Here is a 19,280-nt window from a genome sequence, read left to right as displayed (position 1 = left end):
GGGTGTGTCTTTTACTTTCCCCACTAAACTGGCTTAATCTCACCCACCCATGTTTGTTCTGGCTTTGAACCCTTCCCTGATTCCACTTGTGAGGGAGCAAGTGAGCAGCTACATGGGTCTTGGTTGCTGGCTGGGGTTAAAACACCACAGCGGTGGAACAAAAAACTCAAACGGAGAGCCAAGTTCAATTTCCTATAATGCCACAACTTCCTGCATTAACTAAAGCAAATAATTTAATCTCTACTGTCTTTGTTGTTGCATTCATACCAATCAGAGAATGGATGCATTCACTGAATCATAGAGTGGTTTGGGTTGGAAGGGACTTGAAAGCTCATCTAGTTCCAACCCCCACACCATGGGCAGGGACACATTTCACTAGACCAGGTTGCTCAGAGCTCCATCCAAGTTGGCCTTGAACACTCCTTGGGACGTTGATCCACACCTTCTCTGGGAAACCTGTTCCAGTGTTGCTCCCTCAAAGTAATGAATTTCTTCCTAATACATAATTTAAACCCATCCACTTTCAGTTTAAAGCCATTCCCCCCTCGTCCTACCACAATATGCCCTTGCAAAAAATTTCTTCTTGAAGACTGATGTTCAAAAATCCATAGACAAATTGTCTTTTTTTTTCAACTAAAATCCAGATATATTAATTTCTTGAGCATTTTAGTCTTTTCAAATGAATATCCTGTTTTTATCTTCTAGAATACAGTTGCTAAATGGTTTGCCAGAGGAGGTATTTCAGTCCTACAAGTATTTTCTTTATTAGACTGCCACCACTCTTCGCCAAGACAGGATTCTCAGTCACATTTCTCACATTCAACTTAAGGCTTTTACATTTTCAGAACACAAGATGTGTTTCAGAGCAGAAGCTGGTTGGTCCTCATATCTCCCTATCACTGTATTCAGACCCAGAGCTCTCAATACCTTGTAATACATCACTCCAAAGAAGCATGCCCATTAGCTGTTCCTTACTTCTCTGTCCCCAAAAGCCCCAAATTCACAGCTCAGCACTTTCATCTCAATGTATACTACAACAAACTTTTCCTTTTCCTGCGCAGTTCCTAATACTTCAGCATATCAGAACGAACACTCACTCATCTACCAGACTGAGATCTCATTCAACAAAAATTCACAGGTCCCCTCAGGGAGAAAAATAAGACGTGCTACAAGAAGAAGATGTACAGTTACTCTAAGTAAGTGAACATATTCAATATATTTCCAATTAGTACTACTGGATTGTCTCATCAGCTCTTGGCTAAGGATGACAACAGCCTGACAAACTCAGGTTTTCAGACAACTCTTCATTTTCTAAATCTGAAGAGCATTGAAATGCAGTAAACCTATTTTTGTGCTCTGGGTCTTGCATGTACTCTTCTCTTCCCCAAAGACCAAGCTGTCTTCTACAGAGGCTCCTAAAATAGACACATAGTCTGTCAGCCTTACAAACCTACCAGCCTGTGCAGTGCTAAAGTCGTGAATTCTCTGGATAACCTTTTCATAACAGTGCCATCAGTTTAGTCAAATTTTGCTGAAACGTTTGAAAAGTTCTCTTAAAACAATCATCTAATTGCTAGAACACACGTTAACATTAGTATGACAGAAAGTTCTTTGCACCAAATGTCCATATGATAGCAAAGTTTAAAAGAGAATTTGTAGCATTGTTGCTTTTGAGGAGGTGTCATAAAACTCAATAGATGTGGACTTTTTCCTACTAAGGCATTTAAATGTAGTTTCATGCATGAACTCTCTCCTCAGGAAAACTGTAGCTAGTACAGTCCCCTCTGGAAGACTGCCTTAGTAACTAAGGTAAGCAGAGAAAGAGAGTGCAACACAACCCTCCAGCTACCCATGTATTTAGTAAGGGTCAGACACCTTCCATCTGGAATGTCAGAGCTATTCTGAAAAGGTGGTCATGCCTCTGAGAGCTAAACTGCAGAGCTTATGCAGCAGCAGATTTCTGTCCCATCCCTTTTCTTCATTTTACTCATCCCACTGGACTGCTGTAAACATCAACAGTAAAAACTGCCTTTCTGGTTGACTAACCAGGAAAAGGTGAACAGAAAACATACGTAAGTGGCACAAAACTCACCACACCTACATTGCAACATCATTTGTCTAGCACTGCTTCTTTATGCATACTTTAATTTTCTACTTACTGGCATGAAAACTTACCTCCTCTTTCAGCGCATGTTTTTTCTGCTCCAAACATATTTCTTTAGCACGCATCAACTGCAAAGTCTCCTTAGAAACCGCATACTGAAGCTTTTCCATACGTTCCACTGCTGCTGCCCATGCTGCCTTACCAAATTTTTTCTGGTCTGCTCGCATTCGATCATACACCGCTGCAAAGGAAAAAAAAAGGCAGGCATCTTACTAGTCTACTCTTTAGACAACTAGTGACCCTACTGCAAAGAAAATGCACACATTTGTACTTAATAAAAATCTCATTAATGCAAACATTTGGTCTTAAACTGCATCCCAAATTTTCCCCACTTCTGTAAGCACCAATTATCAGCTACTAAAGTCTACAGCTTACCTTAATAACATTTATAGTACAGTCATAAATTTAAATAAATCTGAAGAGTGAAAAAAATGACAATTTAAAACAAAAATTTCAGCTTAACTTCAAGTGGAATTCTGTAAAAACACTGCATTAAATTAAAATAACATCTACCTATTACCTCAAAACCCAGGAGTCCCTTGCCTGATTCATATTTACTATTCTTGGGTCCCAGATAACATCTAGGCTGACCCACACAAGATTTTCACCATTGTTAATACATAGATCACACGATACTGTACTTAGCTTTGCAAAGCAAATGCCACAAAAGTAATGGAATCAAAGGGGTGGCATTCAGTCACCACATGCTATTACATGCTGTTCTTAGGTAATAAGAAATACCTTTATGTTCTCATGTGTTTTTCCTCTGCCATCTGTTAGTATCTGGGTATGTAAGCCTACCCTGCTATCAGCAGGAGGCCAAGAAAAACCCCAAACATAGAAACCAGGCAAATAACCTGTATATTAAAGGTCTGTGGCTGTAATCAGCCTTCTGGCATGTCACTTTCCACTGCTCTTCCCCCAAATCCTGACTGCTATACATAAAAAAAGCATGTGAACAAAAACAAGTGAGTATCTATGAATATGCATTATCAACTTGTAATGTATCTTATCAGATGCCTTTCTTATATTAGAAAAGGAGGGAAGCTGATTAGTGCATTTAGAATTTGCTCTAATTAAATTTATTCCAACATGCTTTAACCTATCAAGTCACCCTTTCAGAACAAGGTGAAATTTCACGTTCTTTTTAACTTGGGTTGTCACTGAAAAGAGTAAATTTGCAGTGCCTGCTTCTCTAGAGTCAGATGTAGCAGTCATGTACAGAGATAACAGGAAATCTACTAGTCAAAAAAGGATTTCTTCTACATCTCATTTATCTGTTTGCACAATCAGTCACCAAGGCAAAAAAAGAAACAGGGACCTACAGTCAGGCAGGAGAGGACAGCAGTACAAACTTTTTCAGTGAACTAAAAAAGGCCTGTTTGCCCTATTAAACTGGTTATTTAAGTTAAAATGGTACAAGGATGGGAGCACAGATGTACATGCCAAGTTATTTGACCTCTCTTTACTGCACCAACTTCTTAGTAAAACCATCACATTTTTCAAACACAGAAAAGCCAACGTTATATCCACGAAGGCTTCTGAACAACAGAGCAGCTTTCACTGAGTAGTTAAACTGAGCAGTTCCTTAATATTTAGAGCTAGGAAAAAAATTACTGAAAGGCAAGGGAGAATAGAAAAGGAAATTAACTGAAAGACAATTAAAACTTACTATGGGGGTCTGCCATATCTAATACAGAAAACAGAATCCACCAGGGACTCTATGCTTCCTAAATCCTTTGCAAATACATAGTACCGCTAACACAATTACAGTGAGAAAGTGACTATAAAACTTCTGCTTAAAATTTCTATTCTGTTCACCTCTGATGATGATCTGAAAAGGTTTATAGGTGAAAGACTCAAATAGACACAGAAGAAAAAGCAAACAGGAATGACAACTGCATTTTTCTCATGAAGGATTGATGAAAAAAATAACTATTGTAAAAATAGTACAATGCAGAACATGGTAAACATTAAATAATTTAATTTTTTATGTGATGGACAGGATGGCAGAAAATAACTACCTTTTTGTGTTTTAGCTGTTATTTCAAAATATTTAACTGTAAGATCTTGAATAGAAAGCACAGCCATGTGGGCTTTTTTCTGCCAATCAGCATCTTCTTTTTGCAGACTCTCAATTCTTCTGGGGCCTAGGTAGTCATTCTCTATTGAGATCTGAAAATAAATCAGCCCATAATTAAAAACACAATTAGTTGCAGCTATTCTGCCAACAGCAAACAGTTTCAGGGATAACAAAGAAAGTTAAAGAAAAAGGAGATAAAACTACCACCACAGTTTCTATTCAACAGCAAAAAACTTTTCAGAAGCACTCCCTCCTCTTGAAAAAGTACATCCACCTTTCATAACTATTCTTCTTACTGGAAGCATAAAACCCACATATGTAAGTTTGATTTGTCAGCATCTTTTCATTATGTATCTTACTACCTGCAGATAACAAGCATGCTTCATCCAGGCTTTATTCCAGCCTGGACTATTTCATTCTGAAGTAAATAAATGCTCTTCAATCAGAATGAAGCTGGAAACCAGAGTTGTGTTTGGGGTAGTGGTAAGTGATCACCAGTATTTTACAAGTTTTTTCTTTGTTATAGATGACTTAAAAAAAATATGTTTTCCTCGTGCCTAGGAGCTCAAACATCCTGTCATTGTCAAGATCAAGGCAGTTTTTTTCTGAGGTGACAACAGTCTGAAGACAGTAAAAGACCTGGAGTTTGTTTTAAAATTAATAAAAACATAGCTTTCTCTCCCAAAGCAAAGAATTTTTACACACGTCACACTACAACAACAAACTACATATTTTATATCTTCATTAAAAATTTAAGCCTGTCATGCAATACCAAAGCATTAATTTTGAATATTTTCCCTATCTATCAGTCAAGAAGTCACCTTAATATTATAGACAAAACTTTCCAAAACCAGAAGTGCTCATAACCTTTTATGGCCCCAAATATTTCAGCCTGAAGTTCTAATGCCTCAAGTATTAATATTGATTTCACAAAGCTCCAATTTGGTCTAAAAGAGCCACTCCACTCTACAGTTCGATTGCAAATGAAAGATTTTTAAGTGACTGTTCAGGACCTACTTCTGCATATTCACTTGTCCCATCTCTTAAAGGGATGATTTTTACAAGTAAAAACAAATAGATGCCTTCTAAATACTTGTGCATTTCTTGAAAAACATTTAGAGTACATTAATAAGATATTTGAATCTACTCCTTATGTATTTCCAAAACTCTTAGAAAGGCAACAGATGAAGTATAATGTGGACAAGGGGTAAGTGAATAACACTTTTACTAGACAGACTGTAACATGTCATTCTATGGAACATGTATGTACCATGTTTCCCATAGGCATGAGTGGACAGACTGGTTTCTAAATAAATACTGAACTGTATATATATATACACACACACACACCAGTTAAATTAATGCTTTCCATTTACACAGAACTCTGAAACAGCAAATTCAACACAGTTAAAAGTCTTCCTCCTCTGCTCCTTGGTAGAGATGAGGTAACTTGACACTGAATTGACACAGGATCACTGAGTAATGTGAGTAACATTCTTATTAGGCCTGAGTTCTAGGAGAGTAAGCCTCAAAGTACCATTTTTTCACAAAGTTTTATCTGCCAAAACATTATTTACACATGGCGCAAGCTAGAGACTTTTATGATTGCATAATACAATTGTATCTTTGTTCCCTAGGTCAAGTACTTACAAGTAACAAAAAAGGGAAGCAGCTTTTCATTATCCACAACCCTAAGTATATCATCCATATACCATCATTCACACTAAAGGTACTCATATAATAACACACAGAAAATCCATGAAGCCTTGGCTTTAGCAATTGCATGAACAGGAACAGATCAACAACTTGCCTTAAGGCTGCAGGGACAGTGGCATGCTTAACAGAAGTGTGAAAGCAGCCCCAGAAAAATAAAAAGGATAGAAGCATTTCCCTAATGCTGCTTGACCTACCCTCATGCGCAGCCCACACCTACACATCTAGCCAGATAGTCAAACTCTATGCGTGGTTCTTAAGTGTTGTGAAGTGCAATCAAAAAACCAAAGATACCACTAATGTTCATGTTCGGACTTTGCATTCTGCAGCTTGCCTAAGGGACACACATACAACGTTAACTTTCTGGCTCTGAAGCCATGAAATAATGGAGGATGGATGTTCTGGTTTTGGCTGGATTAATATTCTTCATATTAGCTGGTATGGGCTCTGTTTTGGAATTGTGCTGCAAACAGTCTTAGCAATACAAAAATATTTTAGCTATTGCTAATCAGGGCTGACACAGAGCCAAGCCTTTTTCTGCTTCTCACCCCACTCCACTAGTGAGGAGACTGGGGGTGTCACAAGAAGGTGGAAGGAGACACAGCTGAGAAAGCTGACCCCAACTGACCAACAGAGACATTCCATACCATAGAGCACTGTGCTCAGCAATAAAGCTGGGGGAAGTGGGGAATGTTTAGAGTGACAGGTGTTTGTCTTTCAAAGTTACTGTTACCCTGCTCTCTTGGAGATGGCTGCCCATGGGAGTCAGTGAATGAATTCCCTGTTTTGCTTTGCTTCATGTGCACAGCTTTTTCTTTGCCGATTAAACTGTTGTTATCTCAACTCATGAATTTTCTCAGTTTTACCGTTCTGATTTTCCTCGCCCCCACTCCACTGAGCTGGAGCGAGCAAGCAGCCATGTGGGGCTTAGATGATGGTCACTGTAAACTGTGACAAGGAATGAGGCTCTCACTGTTATAAAGGGAGCATCCAATCTACAGGTAAAGACACAATCTAAGTGCCAGTGGGGAACAGTCTCTGACAGGTGAAAAATCCTACTTGCTTTCTAAATAAAGTTGAATAGCTATAATCTAAGGATGAACCTTAAACTGAAAAGCTTGTTCCCTTCACTTCTGAAGCTGTTGGACCAGAGTACCACAGCCACAACCTCTCCACAGCTATGCTAGCCTGAGAACTGAGGTTCAAGGTGACAAATTCAGAATGAGAAAGCTCAAGAACAAGCGAGAGCTGCAAACGCTCAGAAGAGCCAAGCTTCCAGGCTAGAGTAAGAACCCTCAGCCACAGAGATCTTTGATACTCTTTGGATACACGACAGACAGGATGTAATTTTGGGAAAAGTAGACTTCTCAGAAGGAGACTCCAGAATGGTATTCAATGAATAGAGTCTGCACTGCCTCCTTGAAGACAGCTCCCACCTGTGTTTCTATTAGGTCAATGAGTTTTGCAGTGGCAGCAAACTTTAAGAGTGGTGCCTCAGGTCTGGCTGTCTTCTGCTCCCTGCTTCCCACTGCAGGCTTGTGATGTTCCTGCACAAGCTTGCTTTACACAACCTCTCCACAGCTATGCTAGCCTGAGAACTGAGGTTCAAGGTGACAAATTCAGAATGAGAAAGCTCAAGAACAAGCGAGAGCTGCAAACGCTCAGAAGAGCCAAGCTTCCAGGCTAGAGTAAGAACCCTCAGCCACAGAGATCTTTGATACTCTTTGGATACACGACAGACAGGATGTAATTTTGGGAAAAGTAGACTTCTCAGAAGGAGACTCCAGAATGGTATTCAATGAATAGAGTCTGCACTGCCTCCTTGAAGACAGCTCCCACCTGTGTTTCTATTAGGTCAATGACTTTTGGAGTGGCAGCAAACTTTAAGAGTGGTGCCTCAGGTCTGGCTGTCTTCTGCTCCCTGCTTCCCACTGCAGGCTTGTGATGTTCCTGCACAAGCTTGCTTTACTGGGTTCACCTGACATACACGCCCTGTGGTCTCTGAGAGCCACTCCATTCACCTGAAGGTGCTCCAATGCTCCCTGTGGATAAAACCAGTCTCTTCCCATCCAGCCAGTTCATTCCACCTGATCCAATTTCTCCATCAAGAAATTAAAAATGAAAAATAGTTATTTAAAAAAAACCCACAAAAAACCATAGCGTAAATGAAAATACTGATTGCAACCTTTCCAAAGGTAATTACAGTCATTCTTTATAAACAAAATTGAATAACTATGACAAACTGGAAGATAGAGGGCATACAAAAAGCCACTTCTGGCGATGGACATGGCACACTTTGGGAAAACTTATTAAAAGGAGATAGCCACATTGTGAGTGCAAATACAGACCAGCACCAACCACTTAAGAGAAGAATTACCAGTTTTCAAGTGCAACCTACCTAGAGAATTATTACAACCTACTGGTCATTAATTAAATGTATGCTTGTCATCCTTTCAGGGCAGGACAGACAATCCCCAGAGAAAAACAGAGATTAACAACTGAGACACAGGGGTAAAATATATATGGTCCCCCTTGCCAAATGGCTGTCTGGGAATTATATTCCAGTCCAATAAAGTGCCAGCAGAACAAATCTATACAAATATATTAAATCCTAATATTCAATTTAAATTATATAATTGGGGTACATTTATATAGAAGATAGAAATTATTTACAGCATATGTTATCACAGGAACTACAAAGCAAGCCCATGGGGGAAAAAAAGGCAGTTTAAGTGAAGACCACAGCTGTAACAGGAGGAAAAGCTGGGGAGTAAAGATAAGGAACATGCCTCTGGAGCTTGCAGCTTATGAAAAGGCAGGTTTCCTCCTCACCTACAAACACCTTCATGACAGAAGTGACCACTCCCTCAATTTATCCTACCTAAGAATTTAGAAAAGAAAAGGGAGTAACACGTGGACCATTAAATATCAACATGAACAGGCTCATGAGTTTTGAAGACTTTGTTTACTATATTCTCTTCAGTAATTAATCACCTTGATGTGAGACAATAACTCTCATTATGGAATTAATGGAAGCTCTTACGTGCTTCTGCGTTCCATTACTGTTTGCAATACATGCATAACCTGCTTATGCTTTATTTTGCTCACCTTTATGATGCAAGCATCTTCAGTTTTTATAGCTCAGAGGAGATGTCATTTTAGAGACTAAGCAAATAATTTTTAATTACTATTGTCCATGCTAGATATGACTAAAAGAAGGCAACAAAGAATTGAAATGGACAGAGTGAGCAAGGAATAACCAAAAAGTGCTGTCATCTAATGACATTTCTTGTAAACCTGTGTATCTGCTTTTGATTTAATAAAAATTTTAGTTAAAAATTAAGTAACTGTAATGTAGTTGAAGTTTCTTCCCAACCTAAAAGGCTTTTCAATTACCTAACATTTTACAAAGTGAGCTTTTGGTCTGGAATTGCACATTTGGACTCAAAAGTTTTGAAGAAAGCCTGGTCTAACAGAAAAACATCTCACAACTAGATCAGAAGCCAAATCCACAGTTTCTCTTCTACTCATCACTTTCTCATTAAAACATTCCAGCTATTCTTCCTTTAAAAGCCCTAGATTCTCCTTGAGAGGAATCTAAGGTTCACAGTAAAATTCACTGTGATTTTTTTCCCCCGCTGATGCCACTTGCTTTTGTAGGCTTTCATGTTTTACAAGTTTTACTTCAAATGATGCTTTGAAGCTAAGAAAATTATGACAGCTTTCACAAAAGTGGTTGTCGCAAAATACAGACAAAAAAAAAAAAAAAGAAAAAAAAGAAAAAATGCCATTAACTTTAACACATCACACAAACACCTATTTTCATCAGCTATTGCTTCAGACTAATGGAACACAAAAGAACACATTTCAAAACTGTATTGATATGTTTCTGAAGGAGAACAAATGAATTCTTCAGAGAAAACAAACGGAAAGGAGGTTCCTAAACTAGCCTGTAAACAAATGAGAATGGATCAACAGAGGCAACGCTGTACTGGAAACATCCTTCTCTGGAACAGTTTGCAAATTGTAGAGTTTTGAAGAGAGTAAAGTAAGCTTATTGTGAGAAAATATGACAAATAGGCCTGAAACTATGGGATACACATATATTATACGTCTACTAAGTGAAGGTCTAAAAAGAACTTTCCACGTTCTTTTCTGGAGAATGGACAAGACTGACAGAAAAAACGACTTGGCCCAGGCCATGTAATAACTTAGGCAGGGATGTGTCACATCTCTCCAGCTCCCTTTGTTATCCTTCTCTTAGATGGATTTGTAATAGGCAGAAAAGGAGAAAAATGTGAGCTGTAACAGCAGGTCAGTTAACTGTAAGAACAAAAAAAGGAGTAAGTTGAGTGACTAGTGCTGATGCCTTTTCCTGGTCTTAAAATCAAGAGTCATGCATGGTTAGAAGGGGAAAAGGGATTGTACCTTGGTATTTATTTTAAGGATCCTCAGGTGCACACCTCCAGGTCATATGCATCGATATGCACCCCACAAAAAAAAATGCCTCCCCCCCGAAGATCAGGTATAACATTATAGGTCTTACTAATTAGCATATCTATCAAAGATTCCCCAATGAGAGAGGCTCGAGTGAGACCCCCTCCCCAAGGAACCTTCCCCTGGATGGTTCTATCTTAGTTTACAGAATGTGTTCTGGAGAGGACCTTGGGGTTTGGGGAACACTGATCCCTGGCTACAAAGCTTCTAAAATGTTTAGTCTCTCAGCTTGACAAACAAGTCCAAGAATGTAGGCAAAAAGCACTAAGAATACAGAAGTTGTAAAAAAGGTATAACAGGGGTATAAAAGAAAAGGCAAGAAATCTTCATGGCATCAGTGCAGATGACAGTGGCAAAACACAAAATAGAATATATGTAAAAACATGTTTCAGATCAAAGGCTCAGCTATCTTCATTCTCCAGGAGGTCAAACAAGCAATTCCAACCACAGCCTGCTAGACATAGTAGCCAGAAAGCATGCATTCCAGCTTCATCTGGTCAGAGACTTCTCCAAATTAGTCTTACATTTTTGTTGTTGTTTTTAATTTAACTGTGCTCCCAGCTATTAACACAAACCCAGCACTATTTCCCCAAATATGTTATAATTCTATACATACACCCCTAAATATATTAAGTGAAAGCACTCAGCTTTAAGAAGGGCGATACAGTTTTCCTATTTTTATCCTAAGGAATACAGACACAGACTTCAATACATAAAAACTAATTTAGTTTGCATGGTCTAGATTCCTCAAAATACCTGACACCTGGGACTAAAAACACAGGAGTTTTGATTATCTTCAAACATCGGAGAACAACATACACAATTCAGTCAAGACCGTAAAGGAAGCAACAAACTGAAAGGAAACAAGATGTTAGGACATACAGAAAGAAGACTGAATAATAATGTCATTGTACTGAGAAGTGCAGTGGTGAATGTTTTTTCCAGAACTATGGAGAATGCTGAAAAACTAAGAAGTAGTCAGAAGAGAAAAATCATAGAAGATATAGGTTATGGCAAGCATAAGAGGAGACTGGGTTTATTTAACTGGTGTTTTTCGCCAGACACGTAAGAATTTATGTAAAGAGTGTTAGAAACACTAAGTTACAGTATTTTATATTGGCAATCAACAGAATTAAGGCTAAACAGTGTACCCTGCACTACGCCTTCCTTATTTATTCATCTGTATATCATAAAACCTTTATATACATTTCAGCTTCATTGACTGAATCCTAGACTAAAAGAGAATTCACCTTCAAAAAGGAAGTTTTTATGTTTTAAAAACTGTATTTTTAAGAAGACATATTCTACCAGGTATTTGAAAATGTTGTTTAAGCCAAGTAAACTCAAAGGCTAAGGCAAGTGGGCTTGAGTGTTTCCTGACATTCTAAATTCTGTTCGTGCATGAAAGTGATTGGATGGCTTTTTAAAGTATCTGTTAAAAAATCTGTAATTTATACAACAGAAAAAATGTTAAGTATACCTATCAAGAGTTCATCAAAATAAGGTTGACAATTTTTATGTACAGATATACTGAAAAAAGAAAAATAATGACACAAGTATTAGCCAGAAGAAATCAGATTAAAGGCATAAATAGCCACGAACATGTATACTGAAAATAACTGTAACAACTAGCAAATAAAGCCCTGTAAGTTTCAGTATGAAGTTAGCAAATATGATGAAAGCTTACAAAAGGTTTTTTTCAGAGCATTATTGGAAAAAAGAAGTACTAAAAAGTATTAGATTTCAAACTATTTAGAGATATAGGTAAAAAATCTTTTGGCAAAATTTAGCCTCTCAGCAAGTTTTTCAGCCTCTGAAGGCCTTCAGTCCCTTTCCTTGACCTCCACAGTCTGAATAACATTGCATCAAAGTCTCCTCCTTTTTTCTCTTTCCTTATCTCCAACACTGCAAAGGAAAGAAAAAAAACATACATTTCTAGGTTTCACCCTCCTTGTCTCTAATCCTCAGGGACACGTAATTTAGAATTTTCTGCATGTTTACCAGCCTTTCAAAGTTTCATCAAGATGCCTTTTTGAATGGATACACTGATTTCACATTTTTCTGCACTATTTCCTCCATTACTAGCACTTGAGAAAAAAAAATTAAGACAAGGTATGGATACACGGATAACTCTCAACTTCTGTTACAGGCTTCCTGAGCTTATGGTTAATCTGAATCATTACCAGCCACTGATGACTCTGTCTCCTTCTGAACACATACGTATTTGGCGTCCACAGTTAAACTGTGGAAATTATTGCCACAGAGCATGTAAGGTGTACTAAGAGTTTGGTTTTGCTTTGTTTGTAGGTTGTTTTAAAACACCACAGGTTCATCGAGGTGATATAATACCCCTATTTTCTATAATTTCTACCCCTTAACATTCATGATTTATAGATCTTTCTTATCTTAGAGGAATCACATGCTTTCCAAAGAAGGTAATCCAATTCTTTTGGATTGCCTTCTTTTTCCAATTCTTTTACTCTGGTCTTGCACTGAGGATGTTTAATTGGGAAACACCCTTACTTTCCATACTGTAACTACTCTGACACTGTGGTACATTTTTGAGAGGAAGAAACTAAAACTGTAACCTTCAAGATGTAAGTATACCACTGATGTATATCAAAGTGTGATGTTTTCTATTTTGCGCTTGTTTTTTTATCTCCCTAGTAATTCAAAACCTTTTTCCTTCCTCTTTCAAAATGCTGAATAGCAAGCTGTTTTCAGCAAACTCAAGATAACTCTTATACATTTTTCCTTGAGAATAGCAGTTAGTTAATTAGGTGCATATGAATATGTATATATGCTTTTGGAGGTTGTCATCAACCTTCTGCACATGCACTACTTTTTATTTATTGAAATTTCACCTACTATTTTATTATCCAGCTTTTGTTATGGCAACTTTTTAAAAAAACAAAACAATAAACCTTTCAGAATTCAAAAATAATCAAATTTTTCTACAAGTCTTACTAATCAGTTTTATAGCTGAACACCCAAAACAATCTTGCACTCTACTCACTTTGCAGACAGGCAGATATAAGCAATCAGATACACACCACAGTTTTGCAGTCAGCTACCTCTCACCAGGAACTAAGTTTCATTAAATGATTTAGAGTACCAGCCTGCTCTCTATTAGATCACCTCTTTGGAACATTATTTTTTTTGAGAAAGTCCGTAAACTTCTGAGTTTAAGTTTGCAAAATGTTCTGAGTCCATAAAATAGTCCAGAGGATTTATAGCTCAGATTGTAAACAGAGACTGACATACAACCTTTTTGAATCAGACTATAAAGACAACCAGCGTAATTCACCATTTTGCATCAGATTCTCAAATGAGCAAGCAACATTTTCCATGAAGTTTCTAACCAGTTTGCATAAACTTGTATTTCTTCCTTAGTCTACAGGTTTTTCAAAAGTTAAGTTTATTTAAGTACTATTCCTGATGATGTGAGGACACACCTTCAGCTACAAGTCTATTAAAAAAAAAAAGTTAAAAATCCTTTGAAGTTTTACAGTTTCTCCACTAAGTACTATCATAAGAGTTTTTTACCAGACATTTTTCATCAACATGTTGTCAGCAAGTCACTAGTCTTAACCATGGAGGCTCTGGTTCACAAAAGTACAGGACTGAAACTGAGCTGAATGCCATGCAAATAATCTATACATTTTAACCAGTGTTGCTTTAGTGGCTTTCATTATGCCTTCTGTAGCTTTGCTTTCACGTTCTTCACTTGAAGTCCATGATGTACTACAAAATATTGTATGAGGCTTAAGAAAAAATGCACAGTTCAAAAACCAGCTCACCAAGACATCAGTTATTCAAGAGCCAATAATAAAAATGTGGATTTAGTAACACAGAATTTATCTGTTTGATGTATGGGAGCAACACACCAAATCAAGAGTGTGAAGTACTGATAACCCATTCCCTTCTCCAAAACATCTTCAGGTGATTGTGAGACTTTTTAAAAAGGATACTCTGTAAGTACTTTTTAAAATAACTTTCTCAGTTTTGCTAGCTATTCTCATCACTAAATTTCTTCTCCCTTGGACTTGTTTCATACTTCATGAAACTAATTTTTAACCAAAATTTTACATATGCAATAAAACGTAATTTATTTCTAAGTATTTAATTTTGCATAAATCAAAGCTAAATTTGTTATAAAGTTCACTACTGCAATCCACCACCATGTATTAAATAAACAAATCCACATACAGTTGAGCCAGAGCTGTATTTTAATATACCAGAATCTGCGTAAGCAAGCCTGAAAATGAAGCAAAGCAGACTAATAAAAGATTCCAAAATTTTTAAAAGCAGGGTGTTATGAATTAACAACATATATGCTGCTCTAATCTCTAGCTTCCAGTGCTAGACCTCAATATTAATGTATTTAAAGTCCAAAATCTCCCCACATTCATGTGAACTAACATGTAAGAATAATTAACACGTACGCAACGAAGCTAAGAGTGTGTTTAATATATTTAACATATGATAAGCTTTCAATGTTCTTATTTCCTGGAGATGAGCTGAGAGGTAATGGTGGCTCTAGGCTTTCACCCGTAATGAGATATTATCAGTTCCCAGTTAAGCAAAACCAGTTCAACTCAGACCTTCAAGAATGCATGTTTTGAAGTTTTGCTGGCACCTACATGTAGGTTGTGAAGCAATTTGTTACATTTTATCTTTAGTCCAATACCAGGACACCAAAAAAACCCCTCAAGCATGAAAAAAGAAATCCTCCCACTGATTTCACTTGGCATTCGATCAAACCCGGTGCCTATTCATCATGACTGTGAAGTACTGTCCACAACTACAAGGCCATTAAAATTCTAAGTAGCAAGGTAGTTTCTTTGTCCGTATGAAAACTGTTGAACACAGCTGTACAGAAACAAAAGGCTTTGGGGTTTTGCCCATGAAGCTATTTTTTGAAATATGTTTTTTTTCTTTTCTAAATAACCAGATTTGGTTGTATCAAAGAATACTTCATATCTTAGTCTTAAAGGACTTAAAGCTTGATCACAGTAACTGTCAGTAGTTCTGTAGCCAAGTATCAACCACTAACTGGTCACGCCCCTCCATACTTTCTGAAGAACTCAGCATTGCATATGGAAGATCTCACAAAGTTTAGATTTACTTTCTGAAATCAAGGGTACCAGAGCAGAGATATCTATTCTGATTTTTCCAAATTTCAGAAGCAGTTAGCCTTTGTATTTCCAGCTACTGATGTCTACTAACTCCCACTTTCCTGCTATGGCAATGTGTTTTCTGCACATACAGAAAAATAAGCAAAATTTTCACAGGGAAATTATTTCTTTTGATTAAGGAAAAAATTGTGGGCATAAATGTGATTTTTTAGAATCAAAAATATAACACTTTTTCTTAGTTCCCAAGTAGTCTAATTCTTAAAAAAAAGAGTATCTTAAATTCCATTTAGAATTCAACACTAATGCTAGATAAAATAATCTATGAACATTGTTTGTCCTGTGGTTTTACGTTCACAGTTGTCTTCCCAATTCTTGGAAGAATATACAGAGAGCCCAAAACATGTAACACATCATTTGAATTTCAAGCTTCACTTGCCTGGTGCCTATATAATATGAGAGAGTCCGAAATCGGAAGAAAAGGTCCAGTAACCCATATAATAAAAGTAACATGCTAAAACTCATTGGTTGAATGTCTTTACATACTATTACAACTAAACCAGCAACAGTCTGTAACTAAATCAGAAAATGTCTACACAAATTCAGCCCAGCTTTTATGTATATATAAATTATAACACTACCTTCAATTCCTTTATTATGCCCTCTCCAGCATTCAGTGAACATAGGGACTGTTTGGCTGGCTTATCAATACAACTTTTCACATTTACCTTACAAAATACAGTCATACTGAACACAAAGTGTGTCTACTAAGTGTATCTTATATTTTAATCTTGAAATGAGTACAGACTTGTTTCTTTGATAGGCATTTCTCAATTTGATAATACCATTCATTACAAGTTGGCTTTTATTTCTGTGTCACTCATAAAGGCCTTGAGGCAATCAAGGGTTGTTCCGATTTCATACATACAAAGATTTAAGTCCAAAACACAGCTGTGCTTGCAGTGCTCAGCTCTTTCAAGAATGCATGGTATCTGGTAAGCATCTTGACATGCTTGGAGGGAAGTCCCTATGGATTTGAGCAGCGCTTACAAACAGAGAGCATTTATATAAACAAAACCAGGTTTCTGATGCTGGAAGCCCAAAAAAGAGAAGCACATCACTTACTGAACACATTGTTCTAGGATCAGATGACTAGTCCATAATTAAGCAAAAATGTCATCAGAAGTTACTTCTCCACAGTGACATTTCATTTCATAACAACCTACCCTTTTCTCCTTTCATGATTTTATACTTTTTTCATTCTGTTTTTCAAATCTAGAAATATTTAAGTGCTTCACAAAACAGCTTTGACTCCTCACACACCTAAATGTTCCATCCTTTACACTAAATGAAGCAAATACAACTGACAAATTAGTGTACAATCAAATTAAAATATATAAAAAACCAAGATTCTATCATGGGCAACAGTAATCTACATTTCCAAGCTTCCACACGTTTTTTAACTTTGTTATGAATTTTCATTCTGGGTTGTTTCGTTTTTGGTTTGTTGTTTGGTGGGGTTCTTTTCCAAAGAAGGAATCTGGATACAATAGAGATGTCCTTCTCTAAAAAGCTTCCACTGATTAGACAGAACTTGTTTCTCCCTTGCCTCCTGTAGGCTTGTATCTCCCTTAAAATTTCACAGAACAGCAGAAATTTAACACCAGATGACATATATTCCAATTTTTATGTCTTGCTCCAAAAGGAGAACACACTCTTCCCAAAGATTACAGGTGATGTATTAACTTCCTTCTAAACTCATTGTGAAAACTGACAAAATTAATCTGATTAAAATACTTAAAACCTCCCAAATTCTTTAAAAAAAACCCCCAAGACCCAAAACCAAACAAAAACAACTTCCCCACAAATCAGAAACAGATACCTAATACACAAAACGTCTAAAACATTAAAGCCTGCCAGAAAAACATATGCAACAAGTTAATACAAACCATTTCATGCACAAGTTCTATTTATAAACCATTTCTTCAACCCTAGCTACCCAGTATAATATATGTTTTGTCATCATAGATACAAGTACTGCTTTCTCTCAAACGATGAAAGGAAAAACAAGAGATGGCATCTTTCTCTACTGCATTATACAGATGACCAAGTTTTTTAACTCAAAAATTGCCAAATTAGGAAGAGAATATAATGTACATTAGAAGAAATTCCATACAACTAAAACAGTCAACCACAGAACACACCTCTGAAGTTTACCAACATTACTCCTTCAGGAAGAATATGAAATGATGCATTTTAAAACTGGAATTCAAGAGAGTACTGAGGTTTAAAAAAATCAAAACAGAGCAAAACACAACTCTTAATATGTATTTCTACTCATTGTAATATTTACCTTCTCTTATTTTACAAAAGAACAAACAATCTTTTTCTCTACTATTAATTCAAATAAAATGGGAATTATTTCATCATGCTTTGAAGAATGCTTTTTAATAAATGTCATGTTTATAGTCTTCAACTGTGTAAGACATCTTAAAAAAATATTCGTGACAATTCTCTGTGCAGCAACATTTATCATTCACGAGAAAAAAAAAGCACTTTTAGTTAAAACATCACCACATTATAAAACCAAGTTCATTTCAGATTGCTGAGATTCCTGAAAAATTACTTTAGGCACACAATCAAAATAAAACTAGTACACCGTAAATCCTTTTGCCTCCCTCCCTCATTCTTTCTCAAAATCAGAGAGAAACACTGTTTTTAAGTTGAAAATAGTAAAAATAATGTTGGCTAATTGAACTAGGTGTCAAGCTGAGAGAAAATTACATTTACAATAAAAGTTAAATGAAACAAAATTTTAGCTTAGAATCAGAAGGCTGCAGTCTTAATAATCTGCATAGGAACTAATAATTTTATCCAAAGTACTTCTATGATGCAATAAAGACAACATTGGTTAATTGTGGCTAAGCATTCAAGATTAGAATTACTTTCAAATATAACAAACACTCATTCTAGAACAATTTTACCAAAAAGTGGTATTCTTCAGATGGCTTTTTTAGCTCTTAGGAAAATATACTGCTCAAGTGTTACAACAAATTATATATTTTAATATGGTTCCATGTGTTTAAGTCTTTTGCAACATCACATAAAAAGCTACTGACTTCCCACAGTTCACCAGATAATCTCAGGAAACTAAAATGAAAAGTAACTTCCTATGTAATCTTCTAGAATTAACAATAGTATAAATACTGCACATCTCTTTGTATTTTATATATTACTCAATATTCCCAGTAACCACAAAATTTTAAGTTTGACCTATTTAATTCAGCCATGCATTTGAAGGGTAAGATAGTAAGATAAACAGACGGCGTTTAGCTACGTATGTCAGACGTCCTCACTCCTCAAAAGCACGCATCTGAGTGAAGAGCCCAGAAAAATAGGGTCATCATCTAGTGGAAAAATAACACTTCGTATACCGCATAACAGAACTAGTAAATAGGAACTAAAAAGCAGAACTTCCCAATTAATAAGAATCTCAGTTGCCTTTGCCCTACCTTTATCTGCTGTCTTCTAAGCATCGCAAGTTCCCTCATATCTCGGAATGGTTGCAGTAAGTACTGGTAGAGCTCCATGGTCGCTTCTGCAAGACTACTGTAGGCCTCATCTTCCATTTGGTACAGTTCAAGCAGCTCTACCATACTTTCTGTATTCTTATGTTTTTCCAGAAGCT

At 36.7% G+C, this 19,280-nt stretch overlaps 1 protein-coding gene across 1 annotated transcript in view; it reads right to left on the bottom strand.

The window, feature by feature from the left end:
• JMY (junction mediating and regulatory protein, p53 cofactor) overlaps window positions 1-19,280 on the bottom strand; it is a 68,606-nt gene that overhangs the window by 30,066 nt on the left and 19,260 nt on the right. The window contains exons 4-6 of the mRNA XM_008640917.2: window positions 19,105-19,278; window positions 4,189-4,339; window positions 2,176-2,345 (exon numbers count right to left, since the gene is read on the bottom strand). Coding sequence (XP_008639139.2) covers window positions 2,176-2,345; window positions 4,189-4,339; window positions 19,105-19,278 — 495 coding nt within the window. The remainder of the gene's footprint in view (window positions 1-2,175; window positions 2,346-4,188; window positions 4,340-19,104; window positions 19,279-19,280) is intronic.

Source organism: Corvus brachyrhynchos, unplaced genomic scaffold (genome assembly GCF_000691975.1).
Source record: "Corvus brachyrhynchos isolate BGI_N302 unplaced genomic scaffold, ASM69197v1 scaffold8, whole genome shotgun sequence".
Taxonomy (NCBI): domain Eukaryota; kingdom Metazoa; phylum Chordata; class Aves; order Passeriformes; family Corvidae; genus Corvus; species Corvus brachyrhynchos.
Note: the sequence above shows the minus strand (reverse complement) of the source record. Positions and strands in the feature narration are given on the sequence as shown.